The sequence below is a fragment of the Chiloscyllium plagiosum genome, unplaced genomic scaffold, assembly GCF_037043375.1.
Source record: "Chiloscyllium plagiosum isolate Xiang-an unplaced genomic scaffold, Cpla_swu_hap1 HiC_scaffold_11, whole genome shotgun sequence".
Lineage (NCBI taxonomy): Eukaryota > Metazoa > Chordata > Chondrichthyes > Orectolobiformes > Hemiscylliidae > Chiloscyllium > Chiloscyllium plagiosum.
The window spans coordinates 31503939-31525113 of NW_028270149.1; the positions used below are offsets into that span (position 1 = coordinate 31503939).

General features: G+C 39.9%; 1 protein-coding gene across 2 annotated transcripts in view; it reads right to left on the minus strand.

The window, feature by feature from the left end:
- The window catches only part of kdrl (kinase insert domain receptor like), a 265292-nt gene that overhangs the window by 40796 nt on the left and 203321 nt on the right, over positions 1–21175 (minus strand). Inside the window, exon 30 of one of the 2 annotated variants that reach the window (XM_043704900.2) lies at positions 13749–20419. The exons of the other annotated variant lie outside the window; for it this stretch is intronic. Coding sequence (XP_043560835.2) covers positions 20206–20419 — 214 coding nt within the window. The 3' untranslated portion in view covers positions 13749–20205. Of the gene's footprint in view, positions 1–13748; positions 20420–21175 lie in introns of those variants that run through there. 2 annotated transcript variants of the gene reach the window in all.

A 21175-nucleotide genomic window follows, 5' to 3' on the forward strand; every position in this document is an offset into this window, starting at 1 on the left:
AAGCACTCCATGATGAATATATAACATAAGTCAGACAAATGGTTACTGGTCTAAGTATTTACCTGCGGAGAACATATTTCACATTGTGATTATGGTGAAGAAATCAGATACTGATTACAGCAATGCTTACTGCAACATTACGGCAGTATCAATTGATTTTAGTGATCTGCTGCCACAATTGTAACAAAGGAGAAAAAGATAAAAAAATTTATTTACTACTGCTTGACCTCTGAAGGTTTAGATAAATGTCTGTTTCCCTTGACCCATGGTCTCATTATCCTATCATCCCTTCTCCATGTATATGTACCTGAATCAGCCCTTTTATTCCCATCCCCATGTCTTCATCTTTGATTCCCTATTTCAGGCTTCTCTATATATTTATCTCTTTCACTGCACATCCTCCTCTCTCCCTCACGAGCATGTTTTCACCTCTCTCAACAGCGCCTCCCTCCCTCCCAATCTCTTCTCTTGCTTGTCTGCACTATACCAACTATTTTGTTGTCTCCCTTTGGATAACCATTTAGAAATCGGCCAATTTTTCACATCTTTCAGGGTCTAGTGGCAGATAAGAGTGCATTCATTTTTTCTGTCATCTCTTCCCAAGCTACCTTTGAGTTGTTCTCTGTAATGGTTGTAATGAGCTCAGCGAGGCCTACCTCAAAGAATATGAGTTCCCTGATTGGGGCTATTGACTTGGTCCAAGCAGAGAGCCCCGGCTGACAGATAAGAACAGGAGAGTCAGACATCCTGCTCTTTCTGAGAGGTGGCTCTGAGGGAGCTGGATCAGTGTCAAGGACTCGCCATATGTAAATAAAGGGGGACTTGGTGATGGGATACTGGCCTCTGTGGCGTTATTTCACTTTCCAAGGGGAATTTACCTCTGTTCAAAATGAATTCACTTTACCTCCCTCATTTGTTACTGCAGGAGCCTTCAGTACTGCAATTGGAGGCGTGTTACATTCATCATTTTAATAGCAAGATTAAGAACTAGAATATGAGAAACATGAGCTGGAGTAGGCCATTCATCTACTCAAGTCTGTCTTGCCATTCAACAAGATCATGGCTGATCTACCTCAGATCTCAACTCGTCTTTGATTCCAGCTCAGCATGGCAGTCAAATCCCTGATATTTCAAAAATCTATCTACCTGCTGCTTAATTGCTTTCAGTGATCCAGTCTCCGCAACTTTCTAGGGTAAACAATTTCCAGACACTTATTACCATCAAGATTTTCCTTTGTATCTCGGTTTTAAATGAATGTTCCCTTTATTCTGTAAATATGTCCCTTTGTTTGAGATTCCCCCACTGACGGAAATATCTTCTCAAAATCTATACTGTCAAACCCTCGTTTGCAGCCCTTTAAAAGCTAGCACGAGATAATGTTGTTTTAGTTTCATACATAGCACTATAACTTCATGCAGCAATTATAGTGGGAAGTCAGCTGATATTACTATTTACATATTGAAGCCAAAGGCAAGTGCTCCGATAAAGCTTGGATCAAAATATTGACCTTTGTATGCATAATTTTCACTGTAGAAATATCCCTGTGTATATTGTAAGTAGTTTTGCTCAGATCCAATATGTTGTCAAATTAAATTAAACCCTATTTAATTAAATTTCTGTTTGATTGTATCTGATCCAATGCAGCCATTCCATTTTCTACTATTTATATAAAATTTAGTGGAGACTAATGGTGCTGAGATATATAAGAGGAGTCTGTTTTCCCTGAATGAGTGCCTTTGAAGATAAAGGTCAGAGATTGAAGATGAATGGCAAAAGAAACTAGCGGAAAATGAGGACAACTCTAAGTGATGCATGGTTATTATTCAGAATGCACTTTTTAAAAGGATGGTGGAAGCAGTTCACTTGTTACTTTTAAAAGGGAATGGATATATAATTGAAAAATAAATGTCATGCTGCAGTCAAAGTGGGCCTAATTGTACAAGTCTTACAAATAACATTGCTCCCAAATAGGCATAATGTGCAAAAACCAACTTCCATGCTGTAAGATTCTATAATTCTGACCATAAAATGTCTTCGCAATTGTCTTTCTTGATGATTAGATTAGATTACATTACATTACAGTGTGGAAACAGGCCCTTCGGCCCAACAAGTCCACACCGACCCGCCGAAGCGCAACCCACCCATACCCCTACATTTACCCCTTACCTAACACTACGGGCAATTTGGCATGGCCAATTCACCTGACCTGCACATCTTTTGGACTGTGGGAGGAAACTGGAGCACCCGGAGGAAACTCACGCAGACACGGAGAGAACGTGCAAACTCCACACAGTCAGTCGCCTGAGGCGGGAATTGAACCCAGGTCTCTGGCGCTGTGAGGCAGCAGTGCTAACCACTGTGCCACCGTGCCGCCCACATGATGTTGTATAGCATCATACTGTTTGAAGCACATGTATTTTAGGAAACCAGAACAACATTTATAATTTAGAACAGTGTAGATTTTCTTTAGTTTTCTTTTTATAGTCTTCAAAAATGCAACTGTGTTAAATAAAGCAAGAAGCAAGTTGTTGTATCTTCAAAGAGTAGGTAGGGCATTAAGTAGTTTAAGGGGGAGGATGCCAAGTGGTCAGGTACCAGGTGGTTAAGGTACCAGGGTGCAAGATAGCACAGGGCCAGATAAATGATGGTAGGTTTATGGTCAGTCAGGAAGGGTGGGTAATCAGTGGAGTATGGGATGGGAGGAGTTGGGTTCCAGGGCTTTTGGGAGAGGATGTCAGGTCCAGTGATGTGGGTAGGTGTGTCGGGTCTGGAGCTTGAGGGAACGATTATGTCTGGCAGTGGAGGAAGATGTTGGATCTGGAGCGGGTGGGGGCTTGGTTCCAGTGGCAGGGGAAGGGGAAAGGGTCAGGTCTGGAGCAGGAAAAGCGAGTATGGATCTTTGGGGTGAAGGGGTGGGGGCTATGTGGGACATCCAAAGTGGGGTAAAGGGTGTGTTGGGTCCAGAGTCGGTTAAGGGGGATAGTGTCCTTTCCAGGGAGGCAGGTGTCATCAGTGGTGAAAGAGGTTTGGTTTAGTTCCAGGGCACAAAGGTTGGATATTGGGTATAGTAGCAGGGTGTTGTCAGGTCCCATTGGTAGAGCAGAAGGTACTGGGTCTGGTGTTAGGGCAGGGTGTTGGGTCGCGATTACTGTGTGGAGAGAAGTTCCGACTTGCTGGTCAGGCTATAAACAGTGAGTTTGGTTCAGCTCTCCCACTCCAGTGGAGTTGCCCTAGTGTGACATTTCGGGTTGTTAAAGTTTTAGAGCCTGCCACAGTGATCAGAGAACCCCAGACACCGGCCCGAGTGTGGAGTAAAGGAAAGAGGCCCTTCCACAGGTCCCATGTGCAACTTGCATCAATGCTATGGAACTGATTATCTAGCTATCAGAAAATTTGGGCTAATATTTCAGAAATTTGCAAAGAAAACCATCAAATTTATCTCAATGGTTTGTGTGCTTATTATTGGGAGGTTCGTAACTTTTATTTAGAAAACTATTTCTGTTTGCAAGGGATCTCCAGATTAGATGTATTTAAAAATGAAATCCTGCCTAAAGTGCATGGACAATACAATAGAACACAGGAAATAATATGAACAAACATAGTCAAGATGTTTTTGTTGACATTTTGCATGATTTGCTTTGTTGAGTGTTTGTCAACTCTTAATAAAGTGCAGTATTTGTTTGAGTTTGTGAGATAAGCTATTATGTCAACAATTTATAAAACAATTTTTATGCAGTCACAACAGAGGGAGGCAAGATGGCCCAGTGGTTAGCATTGCTGCCTCACAGTGCCAGGGATCTGGGTTTGATTCCACTCTTAGGTGACTGTGTGAAGCAGATGCTTCAGTTTCCTCCCACAGTCCAAAGAGGTGCAGATTAAGTGGATTGGCCGTGGAAGTGTGGGGTAATTTATGGGCGGCACGGTGGCTCAGTGGTTAGCACTGCTGCCTCACAGCACTAGGGACCTGGGTTTGATTCCAACCTTGGGTGACTGTCTGTGTGGAGTTTGCACATTCTCCCTGTGTCTGCGTGGGTTTCCTCTGGGTGCTCTGGTTTCCTCCCACAGTCCAACAGATTTGCAGGTTAGGTAAATTGGCCATGTTAAATTGCCCATAGTGTTCAGGGATGTGTAGGTTAGGTGCATTCGTCAGGGGTAAATATAGAATAATAGGATAGGGGAATGGATCTGAGTGGGTTACTCTTCGGAGGGTCAGTGTGGACTTGTTGGACCAAATGGCCTGTTTCCACGGGGATTCTATGATGTGACCATGATTTCACCCAACTTTGAATAAATTCTACATTTAACAGTTTATGGCATTTTTATGAGAGTGCAGATCCATATATGGCTCAGGAATACGCCACACTTGTCACCCTACTCAATCATGCAGTCCACACTATGAAACTGAAATCTTTTTTAGCATACAAAACTAAATCTCGACATTTCCCTAAGATACATACACCTGCTCTATGACGTTGCACATGTAGATAAGCTGAAGGTATTGTTTTGGAAAAAAGAATGTGTGATGTGTTTTCACCACTGCCCATCCTATGCAATGTCTTTATCAATTATCATGTGAGTTTACTGTAGGAATGGCATTTCCAGAAATTTCTAACAATACTTCTAACAACACTTTCTAACAATAATAGGTAACTACAAAGACATGAGGGAGGAGCTGGGGTGAGTTGGTTGGAAGGGGAGCCTAGCAGGGAAGATGGTGGAGCAACAAGGGCAGGAGTTTCTCTGGGTAATTCAGGAGCCACAGCAGAAATTCATCCCAAGGAAGAAGAAACGTACTAAGGAGAGAATGAGGCAACCATGACCGACAGAGGAAGTCACAAACACCATTAAAGCAAAAGAAAAAGCATTCACGTAGTGAACATTAATGGGAAGCCAAAGGATTGAGAGGATGACCAAAAAAAAGCAATAAGGAGGAGACAATGAAATATGAGGGTAATCTGACTAACACAGAGGAACCTCGATTATCCGAAGAACACAGGTGGGAGGTATTTTGTTCGGTTAATCAAATTCTGGATAATTGAATGCCGGATAACATTGTTTAGCCTTGCATTGGGACTTGTGATCTTGCCGGACAATCCAATATTCAGATAATCGAATGCTGGATAATTGAGGTTCTTCTGTAATTTAGAAGAAGGTTACTAGAGTTTTTTTTAAGATATATAAAAGGTAAGACAGAGACAAGATTGAACATTGGACTGATGGAAAATGAGGCTGGAGAAGTATTAATGGGGGGCAAAGAAATGTTGGGTGAACCGAATAGACACTTTGCATCAATCTTCAAGCGGAAGGAACCAACAGCATACCAGAACTTCAAGAGGTCAGGAGAAAGAGATGAATGTAGTGGCCATCACAACACAACAGAAGGTGCTGGGAAAGCTGAAAGGTATGAAGGTGGATAAATCACCCGGACCAGATGACTGGTGCTGAAAAGACACACGGTCAGGCAGCATTTGAGGAGTGGAATATCAACATTTCGGTCATAAGCCCTTCATCAGGAATGTAAGCAGGTCCGAAGGAAATAGCTGAGGAGATTGTAGAGGCATTGCTGTGATCTTCCAGGAATCACTGTAATTAATAAGGGTCCTAGAGGATTGGAAAATGGCTAATGTAACACTCCAGATTAAGAAGGGAAGGACGGGGAAGACAGGAAATTATGGGCTGGTAAAATAGTGCTGAGTCAGCATGGCTTTGATAGTTGGGGGCTGGTCATGTCTGACTAATTTGTTAGCATTCTTTGAGGAGGTAATGAGCAAGTTAGACCAAGAAGAATCAATGAACAAGATCCACTTGGATTTCCAGAAAGCTTTTGACATCCTCATACGATGCTGCTAAATAAAACAAAAGCCCCTAGTGTTAGAGGCAAGGTACTGGCATGGATAGAGGAAAGGTGGCAGACTGGCAGAAGGCAGAGAATGGGATAAAAGGATGGCAACCAGTGACTAGTGGAGTTCTGCAGGAGTCTGTTTTGGGATCACAACTATTCATTATATACATTAATGATCTGGTCAAAGGAACTGAGAGCATTGTTGCTAAGTTTGCAGATGACACAGAGATTGTTGAAGAGACAGCAGAGGAAGTGGGCAGGCTGCAGAAGGACTTGGACAGGCTAAGAGAGTGGGCAAAGAAGTGACAGATGGGATACAGTGTGGGAAAGTATGAGGTTATGCATTTTGATAGGAAGAATAGAGGTGTAGACTATTTTCTACTTGGGGAAAGGCTTCAGAAATCTGAAGCATAAAGGAATGTGGGAGTTCTAGTTCAGCATTCTTTGAAGGTTAACATGCAGGTTCAGTGAGCATCTAAGAAGGCAATGCAATGTTAGTATTCATTTTGAGAGGGTCAGAATACAAGTGCAGGGATGTGCTGCAGAGGTTGTATAAGACTCTGGTCAGACTGCATTTGGAGTATTGTGAGCAGTTTTGGGCCTCGTATCTAAGGAAGGATGTGCTGGCCTTAGAGGGGTTCAGAGGAGGTTTACAAGAACGGAACGAAGACCTTGTCATATGAGGAACTATTGATGACACTGCGTCTGTACTCAATGGAGTTTAGAAGGATGATGAGAGGATCTGATTGAAACTTACAGGATATTGTGAAGCCTCGATAAGTGTGGCTATGGGGAAGATGTTTTCACTAGTAGGAGAAACTAGTGGAATGCATTGACACAGAAAGCTGCGGAGGCAAGACCTTAGAGTGTATTTAAGGCAGAGTTAGATAGGTTTGTTATTCATAAGGGTTACGGGGAGAAGGCAAGACAATGGGGTTGAGAAACATATCAGCCATCATCAAGTCATAGAGTCATGGTGTTTACAGCATGGTGGATTGACATAATTCTGCTCCTATATCTTATGATCTTATTGACTTATACTTCAGCACACCTTTTCATTAAAGTTGTTACTTCTGATAAAAGCAAGCACTTTTCACAAACTCAGGCTAAGCTTTGTGATATGGTAGGATCTAGTGATATTATGATCTTATTAGGTCCAAGAAAGAACCTCAAAGCTCTTGATTGGGAAATATCTTTTCTAATGTTTCATTCATATCACCTGGATTTTCTGGTGGTTACCAACTTCAACCTGGACACAGAATTCGAAGTGTCACTGAGAATGCATGAAGGATACTTTGGTGTTTTCAGTCTTCTTACACGCAAAGTTCTAATACATGCTAAGATTATAACGTACAAAACATTTGCCAAGACAGTTCCATTTCATTGTTGAGATCTTAGCACTCAATACATAGCTTATCTCTGGACTAAGTTCAAGATTGTGTACTGAACTATGAGGTAATATGCATTGAAAGTAGAAGTAATGGTTCCAGACCTCTAGCCTGTATTAGGCTGTTATTGAATTCCATGGAGAACAGTCAAATTCTCATGAGACATACCTTGTGTCTTAATAATAAGGCCTGGAAGAACAGATCTGTTACTGAGGGCCAGATTCTACCCACTTCTTTTTTGATAAATCTATAATTCAGTACTCAGTTGGATAGGGTACAAAGAATGTGCTTTTGATCGGTTAAGTGTCAATAGTGCCCCTGTTCACATATGTTCACATCAAAGTCTCTAAGCTAGGGCAAACGAAATGCTTCTGTATGAGGAGAAACTGCATACTTCATATTGGGCAAACATAAACCATAACACTGTCGATTAGATTTCCCAAGGCTTGAACTGAGAGATTTGAATACATTGACAGGTTCCCAAGGATGTCAGATGTCTGGCAAATGAGACAACAAAGTGTACAGTACGAATGCTATATAAATTTTAAATAACCACAATTTGACAAAACATTAAACACTTACTGACAATGGATTCTGTTAAACTGTGCTCAGTTTACTTATGGTCAAGATTTATTATCAGGGATAAGATCAGTTAAGTCCTCAACTCTCATTTTGCAAAAACTGAAATCCAAGAATGAGATGACAGCTCTGATAGTCCTGTGAGCATGCTGTACTTATGGAAGCAGTATTCCTACATACACCACATTCAAATCCATCACATTACATCACTCCAGTTTCCTCAGAAACTTGAAACAAGCTGAAAGTAGAAAAAGGGATCAATCTTAAATCACTTTAACAGCAGGAATATTGCCAAGAAATGGAATGAATTGAAGCAATGAGAATTAATCTACCAGATCAGATAAACATCTGCTGTACATCTGCCATCCACTTTGAGCAAGTGATTGTTTAAAATAACATATTTTCACTGACACATTTTTAAACTGATGTTTGTTTTTCATTACCTGTTTCTATTTCTGTTCATTGGTGGTTTAGGATTTATTTTTTAATGTGTGATCTTCAAAACATTTATTGATTTATCCATTGCTTGTCCCACCTACAATCAGGAAAACAACCAAATTTGGAGTTGCTATTTATTAATTGAATCACCTGTAAGGAAAATATGCAAGACTGACTTGAACCCTCCATTTGGCACTTTCCAAATTGCACAATTGTGATGGGATTTGGTGTGCTGGGGGAGAATAGTCCTTAGCACAACATGTAATCCTCCTGGCATGAATGGACCGATATACCATATACAGGTGGAAAGTTGGAAATGTTGCAGGGCTAGGATGCAGGTTTGATCAGTGAGAGGAGTTACCACTAAATAAGGATTACCACCCAGGTCCAGTCCAGTTCACAGCCGCATGTGCACAGCAGACCAGCAATGAAAGCCATACTGCCATATGCAAATTTTCAAGGCATACGATTCTCAAGCAAAACTTCTTTTATGAATGACTGGAGGAGTCGGTTTTGAACTGGCATGGACAAAGTTAAAAAATCACACATCACTAGGATAGTCCAACAGGTTTATTTGGAAGCAATAGCTCTTGAAGTGCTGCTTCTTTGTCAGGTGGTTGTGGAGCAGGACCATTTGCAAAAAATTTCATGTCTTACATCCTGCTCCACAACCACCTGATGAAGAAGCAGCACTTCGAAAGCTAGTGTTTCCAAATAAACCTGTTGGACTATAACCTGGTGTTGTGTGACTTTTAACTTCTTTTATGAAGGTTGAAACATGAAGGTGAACTTGTTCTCCTCCATTTTAGCAAACTGCTAACTCTAGCTACATGCTATTTTCTTGGAGAAAATATTATTAAATGATATGATTGGGTAATGTGGTTGGCATAGCTGAGTAGTTGCCAGTTTCAGAGCTGTGTAAAGCTTGTAACAAGCGAGTTTGAGAGTGTGGGGTTGTGTTGTATTAAGCAGTTATCTGCATCCACCTATCGCCTTCCCAGCTACCTTTCCCCCTATCCCCAACCCCACCACAACCCTCCTAGTTACCTCTCAGCCCTCTTCCCCCTCTCCCCACATTCCTGATGAAGAGCGTATGCCCGAGGCATCGACTCTCGGATGCTGCCTGACCTGGTATGCTTTTCCAGTGCCAGGCCTTTCCGACTTTGATGCAGTTCGTTGGCTATTGCTATGAATATATGCTATATCAAGTACAAATTTTTATGGGGTGTAGGTTTGCTCGCTGAGCTGTAGGTTTGATATCCAGACGTTTCATTACCTGGCTAGGTAACATCATCAGTGGCGACCTCCAAGTAAATTTTTATGTTCATCAATTCATTTCACATATTAAACTTTCTAAAATGGACATTATAGGATGGCAACCAGACCTTTTGCAAATTCAAACTTGTAAAATCTCTGAAAGTCCACAGTGTATTGAGAAGGGACAAACCAGACAACCCAGTGTCTTTCCCACTTGCTAATATCAAGAATTACTTCAAGAACAATGTAATTTTCCTGGGTGGCACGGTGGCACAGTGGTTAGCACTCCTGCCTCACAGCACCAGAGACCCGGGTTTAATTCCCGACTCAGGCGATTGACTGTGTGGAGTTTGCACATTCTCCCCGTGTCTGCGTGGGTTTTCTCCGGGTGCTCCAGTTTCCTCCCACAGTCCAAAAGATGTGCAGGTCAGGTGAATTGGCCATGCTAAATTGCCCATAGTGTTAGGTAAGGGGTAAATGTAGGGATATGGGTGGGTTGCGCTTCGGCAGGTCGGTGTGGACTTGTTGGGCCAAAGGGCCTGTTTCCACACTGTAAGTAATCTAATCTTGACTGAATGCTTGTTAGATACAGTGAAAATAAAGATCTACTGACTCCTTCATTTTAAAATGCAAATTTGCCTTACTAAGGAACAGATGATTGGGAAGAACCCAATTACCTGATTGAATGATCATAATAATTTATTTGAGACCATGACTTTGCAGTTTGGAAGCCAGTTACATAACAATTATCTTTACAACCAAGTATAGAAAAGGCAGGTCAAATAACTCTCTTACCAGAAGGTAACTTCAATTTAATATCTAAGCTTTGAGCTTTGTCTGCTGTGTTGTGTCTCATTTTTTCAGGTAGTTCCTTGAGTCCGAGGGTGACCTTCTTGGTCTGCAGAATTGTTGGTCCTGAGGTAACTAAATAGTCTGAAACTGGATCTGCAAACGCTGTTGCAAGTGATGCTTGAAGAGGTGGGTGGGTGGGATTCATGAGCTTTTGCGCACTCCTGTAGTTTGCACTTGATCTCCATCTGAGCTTGTTGGAGATTCCCACATTCATGGATCCTTCTTTTTCAGTTTGCATGGCCTAAAGCAAGAGATTCCCATGGTTCAGTAAAGATGCAGCATTTTATCACGGAGACTTTGAGGAAGACCTTGAAGTGTTTATTTGCCCTCCTGTTAACTGCTTGACATGATGCACTCAGAATAGAGAGCTTGATTTCGGAGAAGTAAAGCCACTTGTTCTTCTTACTGGCAATCTCTACTGCAATGGTTGCAGACTCAGCTATTTATTCCCAGACTGATCAGTATATCTGTTTATTTTTAATTTATCTTCTTGGACTTACCTCTTCTGTCTAATTTCTGTGTTTGTGTGCTGTGTTACTAATTCTTCTCATGTTAGATAATTAATAATATCATTCTTTATTAATTCAAGTATTCTGGTTAAATTGCCTCCTTTTAAACCATAAATTTAGGCGAAGTCTGAGAGGAAGTATCTATGAGTAAAGGGTAAATTAACCTTGTTGCAACCAACTAAAAGGATGCTTGAATAAAGAAATGGAGCCAATTCATTCTCCATTACACAGGAGCTTAACAGTTTGGTGCATCCCATCTGAAATAGTAAAAGACTGGAGAACCTCACCCAGAGTCTGTGGGTATTGCTGTATCTTAGCACGTCACCTGAAAGTATGAAGAGCTTATACTCTGTTGTACCTTGAGATCACTTGAAGCATCACACACCATTGGATACAGCCGCACAGTTGGAATCTATTAGTTTAATTTTGTGCCCTGACACTGTTGCGACTATGAACGTAATATTTCATTGTCTGTTGGATTTTGTAATTCTATGACACTCATGCCTAATTTCCTATATAATGGTGGATAACATAGACATTGCCACATTGGGTAAAATACTCTGCTGGAGGTGAAATGAAACCAATTCCAGCCAAGCTTTGAAACATCAGAACTGTCTTTGAAGTACAATGCAACCAGGATTAACTGAACTAATTATTGTATTTTTATGACACATTTTTGCCAAGTATATGGACAACTAATTTTAATCTATAATCGTTTAAAATACATATGTTGCAGGAGCTACATTAACCATTTAATGTCTTTACCCAGATGTCAGAACCAAAACTTGACCTCTTACTTTGTCTGCCTAACCCTTTACAGTCAGTTAAGTACATAGACTTGAAGGCAAACCCACCCTTCAAACTTTAAACATACTGGTAACAATCAAATGGAGAAGGAAGATGTAAGTGAGCCATTCCTTTCCTCTTCACTTGATCACTACAATACACCACTTTGAAGGTTGAATCTTGGCAACACATGTTCAGTCCGTAAATTTCTTCTTGCACAGCATTCATGTTTTTTTTTCAGATTACATTACAGTGTGGAAACAGACCCTTCAGCCCAACAAGTCCACACTGACCCGCCGAAGCGCAACCCACCCATACCCCCACATTTACCCCTTACCTAACACTACGGGCAAGTTAGCATGGCCAATTCACCTGACCTGCACATCTTTTGGACTGTGGGAGGAAACTGGAGCACCCGGAGGAAACCCACGCAGACACGGGGAGAATGTGCAAACTCCACACAGTTAGTCGCCTGAGGCGGGAATTGAACCCGGGTCTCAGGCGCTGTGAGGCAGCAGTGCTAACCACTGTGCCACCGTGCCGCCCACATGTTCTTGGAGCTACAGTCTTGACATTGATCTCCACCACTACTTTCTGGATTAGTGGTGCTGGAAGAGCACAGCAGTTCAGGCAGCATCCAACTAGGGTGAGGTGGGGGAAAGGGAAATGAGGAAACTGTTGAATCCACATTGATGCCCTGGGGTTGAAGTGTTCTGAGGCGGATGATGAGGCGTTCTTCCTCCAGGTGTCTGGTGGTGAGGGAGCGGGGGTGAAGGAGGCCCAGGACCTCCATGTCCTCGGCACCCTAGTTCCAAACTTCCAGCTCAGCACTGTCCCCATGACTTGACCGGACTTGTCCTACCTGCCTATCTCCTTTTCCACCTATCCACTCCACCCTCTCTTCCCTGACCTATCACCTTCATCCCCTCCCCCACTCACCCATTGTACTCTATGCTACTTTCTCCCCACTCCCACCCTCCTCTAGCTTATCTCTCCACGCTTCAGGCTCACTGCCTTTATTCCTGATGAAGGGCTTTTGCCCGAAACGTCGATTTCGAAGCTCCTTGGATGCTGCCTGAACTGCTGTGCTCTTCCAGCACCACTAATCCAGAATCTGGTTTCCAGCATCTGCAGTCATTGTTTTTACCTCCACCACTACTTGCATGTCTGGAGGATCTCCTGGCCTTCTGCTGATGGCAGATGTCTTTCCTTGTCTCTCCATCTCTTTTGTTTGCAAATACAGATTTGCATGAGCTCAGTTGATGTTGTACAATATCTTGCAAAATAGCAGATTGTCAACCTTTTGTTTAGGGACCTTTGTATAAGGTGTTGCTATCTTAGTTGTCTGTTATTTTGGGTGTGGGGAGAGGCTTGATTCACCTTCCACTTTCAAAAACTGAGCAACTGAAGCTATCTCTACTCCCCTCTTTGCCCTGTCCAGCCTCATAGCAAAGATTTGTTTGTGTCATTTGAATTTTACAGTTGTTACTAAGTCTGCTTTTAAAAGTGAAAATAAATTGCAAATGAGAATGACTTAAGTATATGAATGGGTTTTGATTCATAGTGCCAAATGTACGTTCTGCTGACAGCTTTTTCTGTTTGCATGATTAATCTTGCACTCTGCTGACCACTTGGGAGTGGATGAGAGCAGCCCAGTTAAGTCAATAATTCTTCTCAATAGTCTCTTAATTTGAGTTGTATTGGGAGGCTTGGTCCATTGTATTGATGCTAATCAACTTGAAGCCAAGTAGAACAACATAAAACTCACATCTTAGTTTTGGATAATCATTCTGAGCAGGTGAAAGTAGTATCAATGGGACTGCATTGTGGTAGTAGTGATTATAATTTGGTTAGATTTAGAATGATTAAATAAAAAGAAGATATAACAATCTTTTAAATTGTGAAAAGATCTGTTTTACCAAGCTGAGATGTGATTGGGTAAAAATGTAGAAAATAGCTATTTGAAGGCAAATCAGTATAAGAATAATGACAAGAATTCAATGAGTAGCTAACGAGAGTTCAGAGAGTTATGTCCCCACAAAGAAAAAGGATGGAACACACAATGAGAAAGTTAAAAAAAAGATAAAAATACAGAATGCTATAAATATATGTAAACTTTATTTTTTGTTAATAGCTCCAGTAGAACATAGGCTATATGAAATACAAAGGTTCTCCAGTGCATACATTCTTAAACAGATAATACATTGACATTCTTAATTGCTTTCCCACAGAATAAATGGCAGTTCTCTGCTGTTCCTTAAGGAATAAAATAAAATGCACTGTATGAGCACTTTAAAACAAGTGGTTCTTTGAGAAAAAAGTTGCCTTTACATGAATAGAGGTCCATCTTTAATGCAAAGGATTAGCCCGTCCTGCAAGCATTAGAATAGGAATCAGAAGCAAATCTTTAACTCTGCATCGTATGAAGATAATCTAGAATGTCAAAAAGAATCTTGAGCAACGAGTTTGATACCTTATAGCATAACATCAAGCTTTAGAATAGGGTTCTCTATGAAATACTTGTGTTCCTAATACACAACCTGTTAGTCAATTATGTATGGAAAGGAAATTTTCAGCATTGTTGAAAGACTACATTAGTTTCCTGTAAATTTGTTAAATAGTGTTTTCTAATTTATTATCTTAATATTAATTTTCTCTGACAATTTAAAGATATTTAACAAAAAAAATCTTGTAAGCAAAAAGTGAAAGAAAGAAACAACATCACGTTCTCATGTTAACAACCAAAGTGGTGTAATTCTTTAAGTATGCCATAATACTGCTCCACTTGTGTTGATGAAACATGTACACCCTTGCACTGGCATGAACTAGAACTTAATAAGTAAAGTCTCATCAGGACTAATACATGGAAAATGGATTAAAAGAATACCATTTTAAATTTTGAGTACTAAGACCTTTCTCTCTGAATCTGTGAGAATTACATAAGTTTTAATTTCAGAACACTGGAAGTAACTGAACTGAATACTCAAAATATCTGTGCCAGCAAGATAATTATGCAACTTCAACACCTCGGTGCTGAAACTAGCCATTACATTCTGCAGAGATGCTGTGCAGATATAAAAATATAAAGAAAGCCTTGAGCTGAAGGAGGAACAATGGATTTAGTAATTTAAAGAAGCAAATTGTTATTGGTGCTTTGCATGTGCAAAATAATGTTCATTAATATTAGTTGTTTCATAGAGAAAATGAAATTATCACATTTTGAAAGCATATATGCCACCTTAAGATTATTGATTTTTCAAATAATACTGCCCATTACCTAATGCAAAATGAACATATTTCCAGTTAATTGTAAAAATATAAGCTACAACTAAGTGCAACTGAACATGTAGGATAATCAACAGCTGTCAGGAATCTAGTTACAAATTTATAATGACATTTGAGTATTAATGAATGTTATCTGGATTACAAGTTTAATGCCTTGCCTGAAGCTCATTCAAAGACATTAGATATTCTTTTTATTGCATTGTCTGCAGCTTTAGTTCTAAAATAAAAAATTCTGAGTAAGAATTTTAGAGAAAATATTAACCTGCATCGAGAAACGGCAAGTTAATTCATTGAGCTTACCCTATCTGGAGCCCATGTGTGATTATTTCACCATGGTCATGCACCACCTCTACACTACAACCTTTTGATATTCTGCTTTAATAAAACATATCACAGTCTTGGAAGTACATTATGTGTTAATAGTGCAGTAATGCTTCATAGATTTGTCTAATGTTTTTCTGTCCAATATTTCAACAGTGTCATTGATCTATTGATTTGAAATAGTGGAACATTATGATATTATTGAATAATGTCTGGTAAATGGAGTTGAGGTACATTTCAATCAATGACAGATAGGGTAGAGGTTTTGAATGGTCTATGTTTGTTCTTATAGGCAAAAGTGAGAACTGCGGATACTGGAAACCAGAGTTTAGATCGGAGTGGTGCTGGAAAAACACAGTAGGATTCCTGTTGAAGGGCTTTTGCCCAAAACGTCAATTTTCCTGCTTCTCGGATGCTGCCTGACCTGCTGTGTTTTTCCAGCACCACTCTGATCTAAACTATGTTTGTTCTTATGTCATGCTATGTTCCTTAATGAAATTGTACTATAAAAAAATGCAAGGCAAAATTCCTCATTCTGAATTTACAGTGAAGCAGATTTCTCTGTTCCATTCATTTACTTGGCCATGGTGTGAAGAACGAACAATATGAATTAGATCATAGGAAACTAGAAAATAGATGAGGTGATGAATATCAGATGCCTTTAACTCTTATATTGCAACATAGAATGACTAGATTTGTTACTATATATTATGTAACATAACTCAATAACATTATGCATCTAATTATACTTGTAACATTCACAGTAGATGATATGGAATCTGACCTATTCAAATTGCTCATAGGACATTTTAAGGGGTTGACAGCTCTCTGGGAATTGTCATGAATAATAAACTTCTTCTTATTGTTTCCTCACAGAAACAGAAGTCCAACTCCAGAGTTTTTAAAGAACTGTAAGTTCACAGTAAGCAAAGTATTCCCTGCTTTGACTTGCAACATCTCTTTTTCATTTTAATAAAAGCAAAAATATTAACTACCCATCATCCAGGGACATTTCTTAATATACTTGTAATGGTTTGGACTGTTAACTGCCTTTAGTTTGCTACAGCAAATACCTGCGCAAGATCTAAAATAAATGGATATTTATGAGATTACCTGAGATGTTTATTACTGTAATTACAATGACTGATATAAAGGAGGACGGCGATTAACAACAATAACAGTTCTTCTTAGGCATTCTGGATACATTTTTGTTAACATCCTCATGGTAGACTAGGAAGATGTGAGAACATTAACAGTCTGACTGCTTTATAAAATATATAAATTCAGTTTTAGAAATCATAGGATCAAGCACCCCCACAGTGTGGAAGGAGGCTATTTTGCCCATCAAATCTGCCCCGACCCTCTGAAGAGTATCCCATCCAACCCCTTCTCCTTATCCCACAACCTCATCTACCCTGCCTAATCCACCTAGCCTACACATCCCTGAACACATTGGACAATTTCAGTTTGGCCAATCCCTCTAACTTGCACATCTTTGGACTGTGGGAGGAAACTGGAGCACCCAGAAGAAACCCATGCGGACAGGTAAATGAAATTAATTTTTGCTTTAACAACTATGTTTTTGATATTTTATTTTACTGTCTTATTAAATTCAACAATGAAATTAAACTGGTACAGTCCATTAAATTAGTGTATACTTTGAAATAGATACTGGAAATTGTAGAATATTAGTAAATTGATAAAACCTATCAGCAGAATACAACATGTTTGAATTCAAAAATTCTCCATGAGAAAGGGAAAGTAATGGAATAATTTTCACTTAAACACGTGTTTCTCCCCCAGTCTCCACCAGTGCCCCCATTATGAAAACCTGAAAAATGTTTTCCTATTTTTGCATCAGATTTAATGAAAATTAATCAAAAGATGTGAGATGTTTTGTATCTAAATGTAAAACTCGTGTGCTTTAAGTTAAAGTATGGGTGGGAATGCAGAATCTCAATTTTTGATTAACCTTACAAAATAGTTTGAGTTCCTAAAGTAATTGAAATTGTATTTTATATCATTGCTGATCAGTCACATTCCTGCTATTTTATAGTTGTTGCGTTATTATTGAACATTAGCCATTAATATTTCCAAAACATGATTTCAGACTTGTGACAAAGCTGCTCCTTTAACAAGACTATGCAGTCCTTGGCTTTTTTTTCAGAGGTTGTAAATGACACAGACTCTGAAAAGTCTGGGGTTGAAGGGTTTTAGGGGAAACTTGATAATAACTAACCGATACTGACTCAAGGTTTAAAGAAAACACTTGTCCAATGAAAGGGGAGTGGCCAGTTCTCCCAGCTCAGCTTTTCTCTGGCCTGGTTTGGTTTTAAGCAGTAATGTGAAAAAAGCTGCTGGACCCAAAGAAGCAGGTCCAGGCTGGTACTCTCTGACTTCTCTCCTGTAAGAACCTGTGTTTGATCTTACCTTTTGTGCCAAGGGGTGTTTATGGGGATTGTTGCAAATATTTGGAATAGCATCATTAGATTGGGATGATCTGTTGGGTTTTCATTTTAGGTTAAGTTATTTGGTTTTCTGTTGTTGGTATTTCATTCAGTAATCTTGTAAATTTTGTTTTGCTTAAACTAAGTGGTTTGACCAGTGGCATTTCCCCTGGAATATCTACTATACACCTGCTTCAAACAACCAGCAAAGTTAGGGTCTGGGCTACTTTCTGGAAATGTTTTGAGGGGGTCTGGCCTGGTCAATAACAGACTATTTAGAAGTCATTATTTCTGGAGATTGGATACATTCAATCTTACCTTGAGGGAACAGACTTTTCTCCTTCTTAAAATATATACCCAGTTTCCTCAATAATGGAAATATTTTGTGCCTTGTTAAATGAGAATGTACAATATACAGGGGTATAGGCCAAGAAGTGGCAGATGGAGTTTAATTCAGATAAATGCGAGGTGCTGCATTTTGGGAAAGCAAATCTTAGCAGGACTTATACACTTAATGGTAACATCTTAAGGAGTGTTGCTGAAAAAAGAGACCTTGGAGTTCAGGTTCATAGATCCTTGAAAGTGGAGTCGCAGGTAGATAGGATAGTGAAGAAAGCATTTGGTAAGCTTTCCTTTATTGGTCAGAGTATTGAGTACAGGAGTTGGGAGGTCATGTTGCGGCTGTACAGGGCATTGGTTAGGCCACTGTTGGAATATTGCATGCAATTCTGGTCTCCTTCCTATCGGAAAGATGTTGAGAAACTTGAAAGGGTTCAGAAAAGATTCAGAATGATGTTGCCGGGATTGGAGGATTTGAGCTACAGGGAGAGGCTGAACAGGCTGGGGCTGTTTTCCCTGGAGCATCGGAGGCTGAGAGGTGACCTTATAGAGGTTTACAAAATTATGTGGATAGGGTAAACAGGCAAAGTCTTTTCCCTGGGGTCAGGGAGTCCAGAGCTAGAGAGCATAGGTTTAGGGTGAGAGGGGAAAGATATAAGAGAGATCTACGCGGCAACATTTTCACGCAGAGGGTGGTACGTATATGGAATCAGCTGCCAGAGGAAGTGGTGGAGTCTGGTACAATTGCAACATTTAAGAGGCATTTGAATAGGTATATGAATAGGAAGGGTTTGGAGGGATATGGGCCGGTGCTGGCAGGTGGGACTAGATTGGGTTGGCATATCTGGTCGGCATGGATAAGTTGGAAAGAAGGGTCTGTTTCTGTGCTGTACATCTCTATGACTCGATTGAGATGGGAGACCAATCTAATTATTGTTTAAAATTTTATACTCATCTTCTTGATTTTTGAACACGTCAGTCATTCTTGAGCCTACAATATCAATGCTGTATGTGTCCATATTGTGCGGGGGGTGGGGGTGCAGGTGGTGGGGGTGTGGGTTCAATGGTGGATGTTTTCAGCTTGTCTATCCACAGTGTTACAGGAATGAGTTCTAACAGGGTCACTGACAAGCCAATTCATTGTTTTTCTACTTGCCATTTCTTTCCCTCCACCCTGGCAATCCACCTCTCCATCCACCACCCAACCCCACCAAACCCCCCACCCCTGTGGAAATCAGACTCTCTCTTCCACACTGTGTACAGTTTGCTCCCAGTTATCCATGATATATACTTGCTCTTTTCTACCAGATATATTTCACTTGGTGGGGGGCGGGGCATCCAACTGAAATTCACCTGGCAAAACCCGCAAGTCCTGACATTTGAACTTCTCAGGGAGTTTGTACTGTTACATTGGTCCGACTTCATTATGGTTATATAATTTCACCATCTCTTTAATCAATTTGGAGGTTTAAACAAAAATATGGCACCTTAACTTCTTGTGTTGAGTATCACACAATAGCAACACTAGATCTCCTACTGACTAAATTACGTCAGAGCTGAACATTGGGCAATATGTAACAACATCCTCATTTCAACAAAGGAATCAAAACATTTAAGTAAAAATACTGCAGATGGTAAAATAAGAACAGAAAAGACTGTAAACAAAGAATAAGTCAGTCAGCATTTGTGGAGAGAACAGATAGGTTTACAGTTCAGGCACTGAACCTTCTTCAGAACAGTCAGTTAGCAAATCAGTTGACAAAAATATATTTTATATACTTTTTCCATGACAAGCCCATGATTGGCTAAGATACTTTGGACATATATTTCACTGATACAATTTGAGTCAGAATACACACTACAGCTGTGAGATCCCTCGCTGTACTCACCACCATTCAGCCTGACAGTAGTAATGATTATACAGTGTTTTCCACAGACATCAAGACATTAAAAAAAAATCGACACTTTCATTTTGTAGAGAATGTATAATGGGGTTTTAATATATGTGCTGATGGTAGATTTGACATCCATCCTAATATGGCTTTCTCTATATCTCTTTGCATCATAGAAGAGTTCAACTTACAACATTTGGGATATTGTGCTGTTGTATAATTCCTCATTCAGAAGCACAATTGTGGTGCATTCTCAAAATTCAGATCATTCACACTGGCGGTGTGGTGTAGCGAACAACAGAATTGTAATCTGGTGGTGGGCTGTGGCATTCTAAAGTTTGATCCATTGGTAACAGGACTGAATCTTCCAGAGCAAAATCCAGGCCTTCATCTTCCGTTCCACATACAGCAGGCTGCAGTGGATTAGCATGGTTTTCAGCCTCCGACAATACAGATTCTTTGCTCTTACTCATGGCCCTCATTCTATTTTAAGAAAGAGAACATGGAAAACACAATTTTTATGGAATCTTTTTACCTGAGTTTACTGAAGAGAGACAATGATAAATAGACTTTGTGAAAAATAAAATAATCAGGTAATTGTTACAATTTTTTTAGATAAATTCTAAAAATAAATGTGGTCAGGTAAATAGCATTTCAGGAAGGACATCATTGTAATGTAGAGCACTTTAAATGCAGAGTATATGGAAGTGAAGTGAAAAACTCTCTTCTATATCATGCTGCAAAGATGCACCTCTGAGTGCTCCTTATTTATGGATAGCTTCACTGATCAGTTCTCCCAGCAAGAAATTAAAGTTAAAAGGGGGCATGAGTCAGGGAATCAGTACAATGTTACAAGCAGTCCTCTCTCCAACATGTGTTGTGGGACTGATGAAATTCATCAATAATAAATACTTTTGAATGCAGTGCCTATTATGTAGATTAACATAGCAACTACATTAGACACAAACAAACAGTAATGAGATGAATGATCAATGATTCAATGTAAGAATCATTTTTTGAAGAAGGAATACCTTGGTTAGTTTAACATTCACTGGTATATACTGAGAAGCTAGTATCATGAAAGTGACATCATAGAGGTGGCATAATATTACTTTTGTATTTATCCTGCCATAAAGACTGTCTTTAGTTCAGGCTGCTAATTGCTTTGAATCCAAACCTTCCTCAAAACATGTAATTATAAAACTGCAATTAGAAAATCAGTGCACAAATGATATGTAA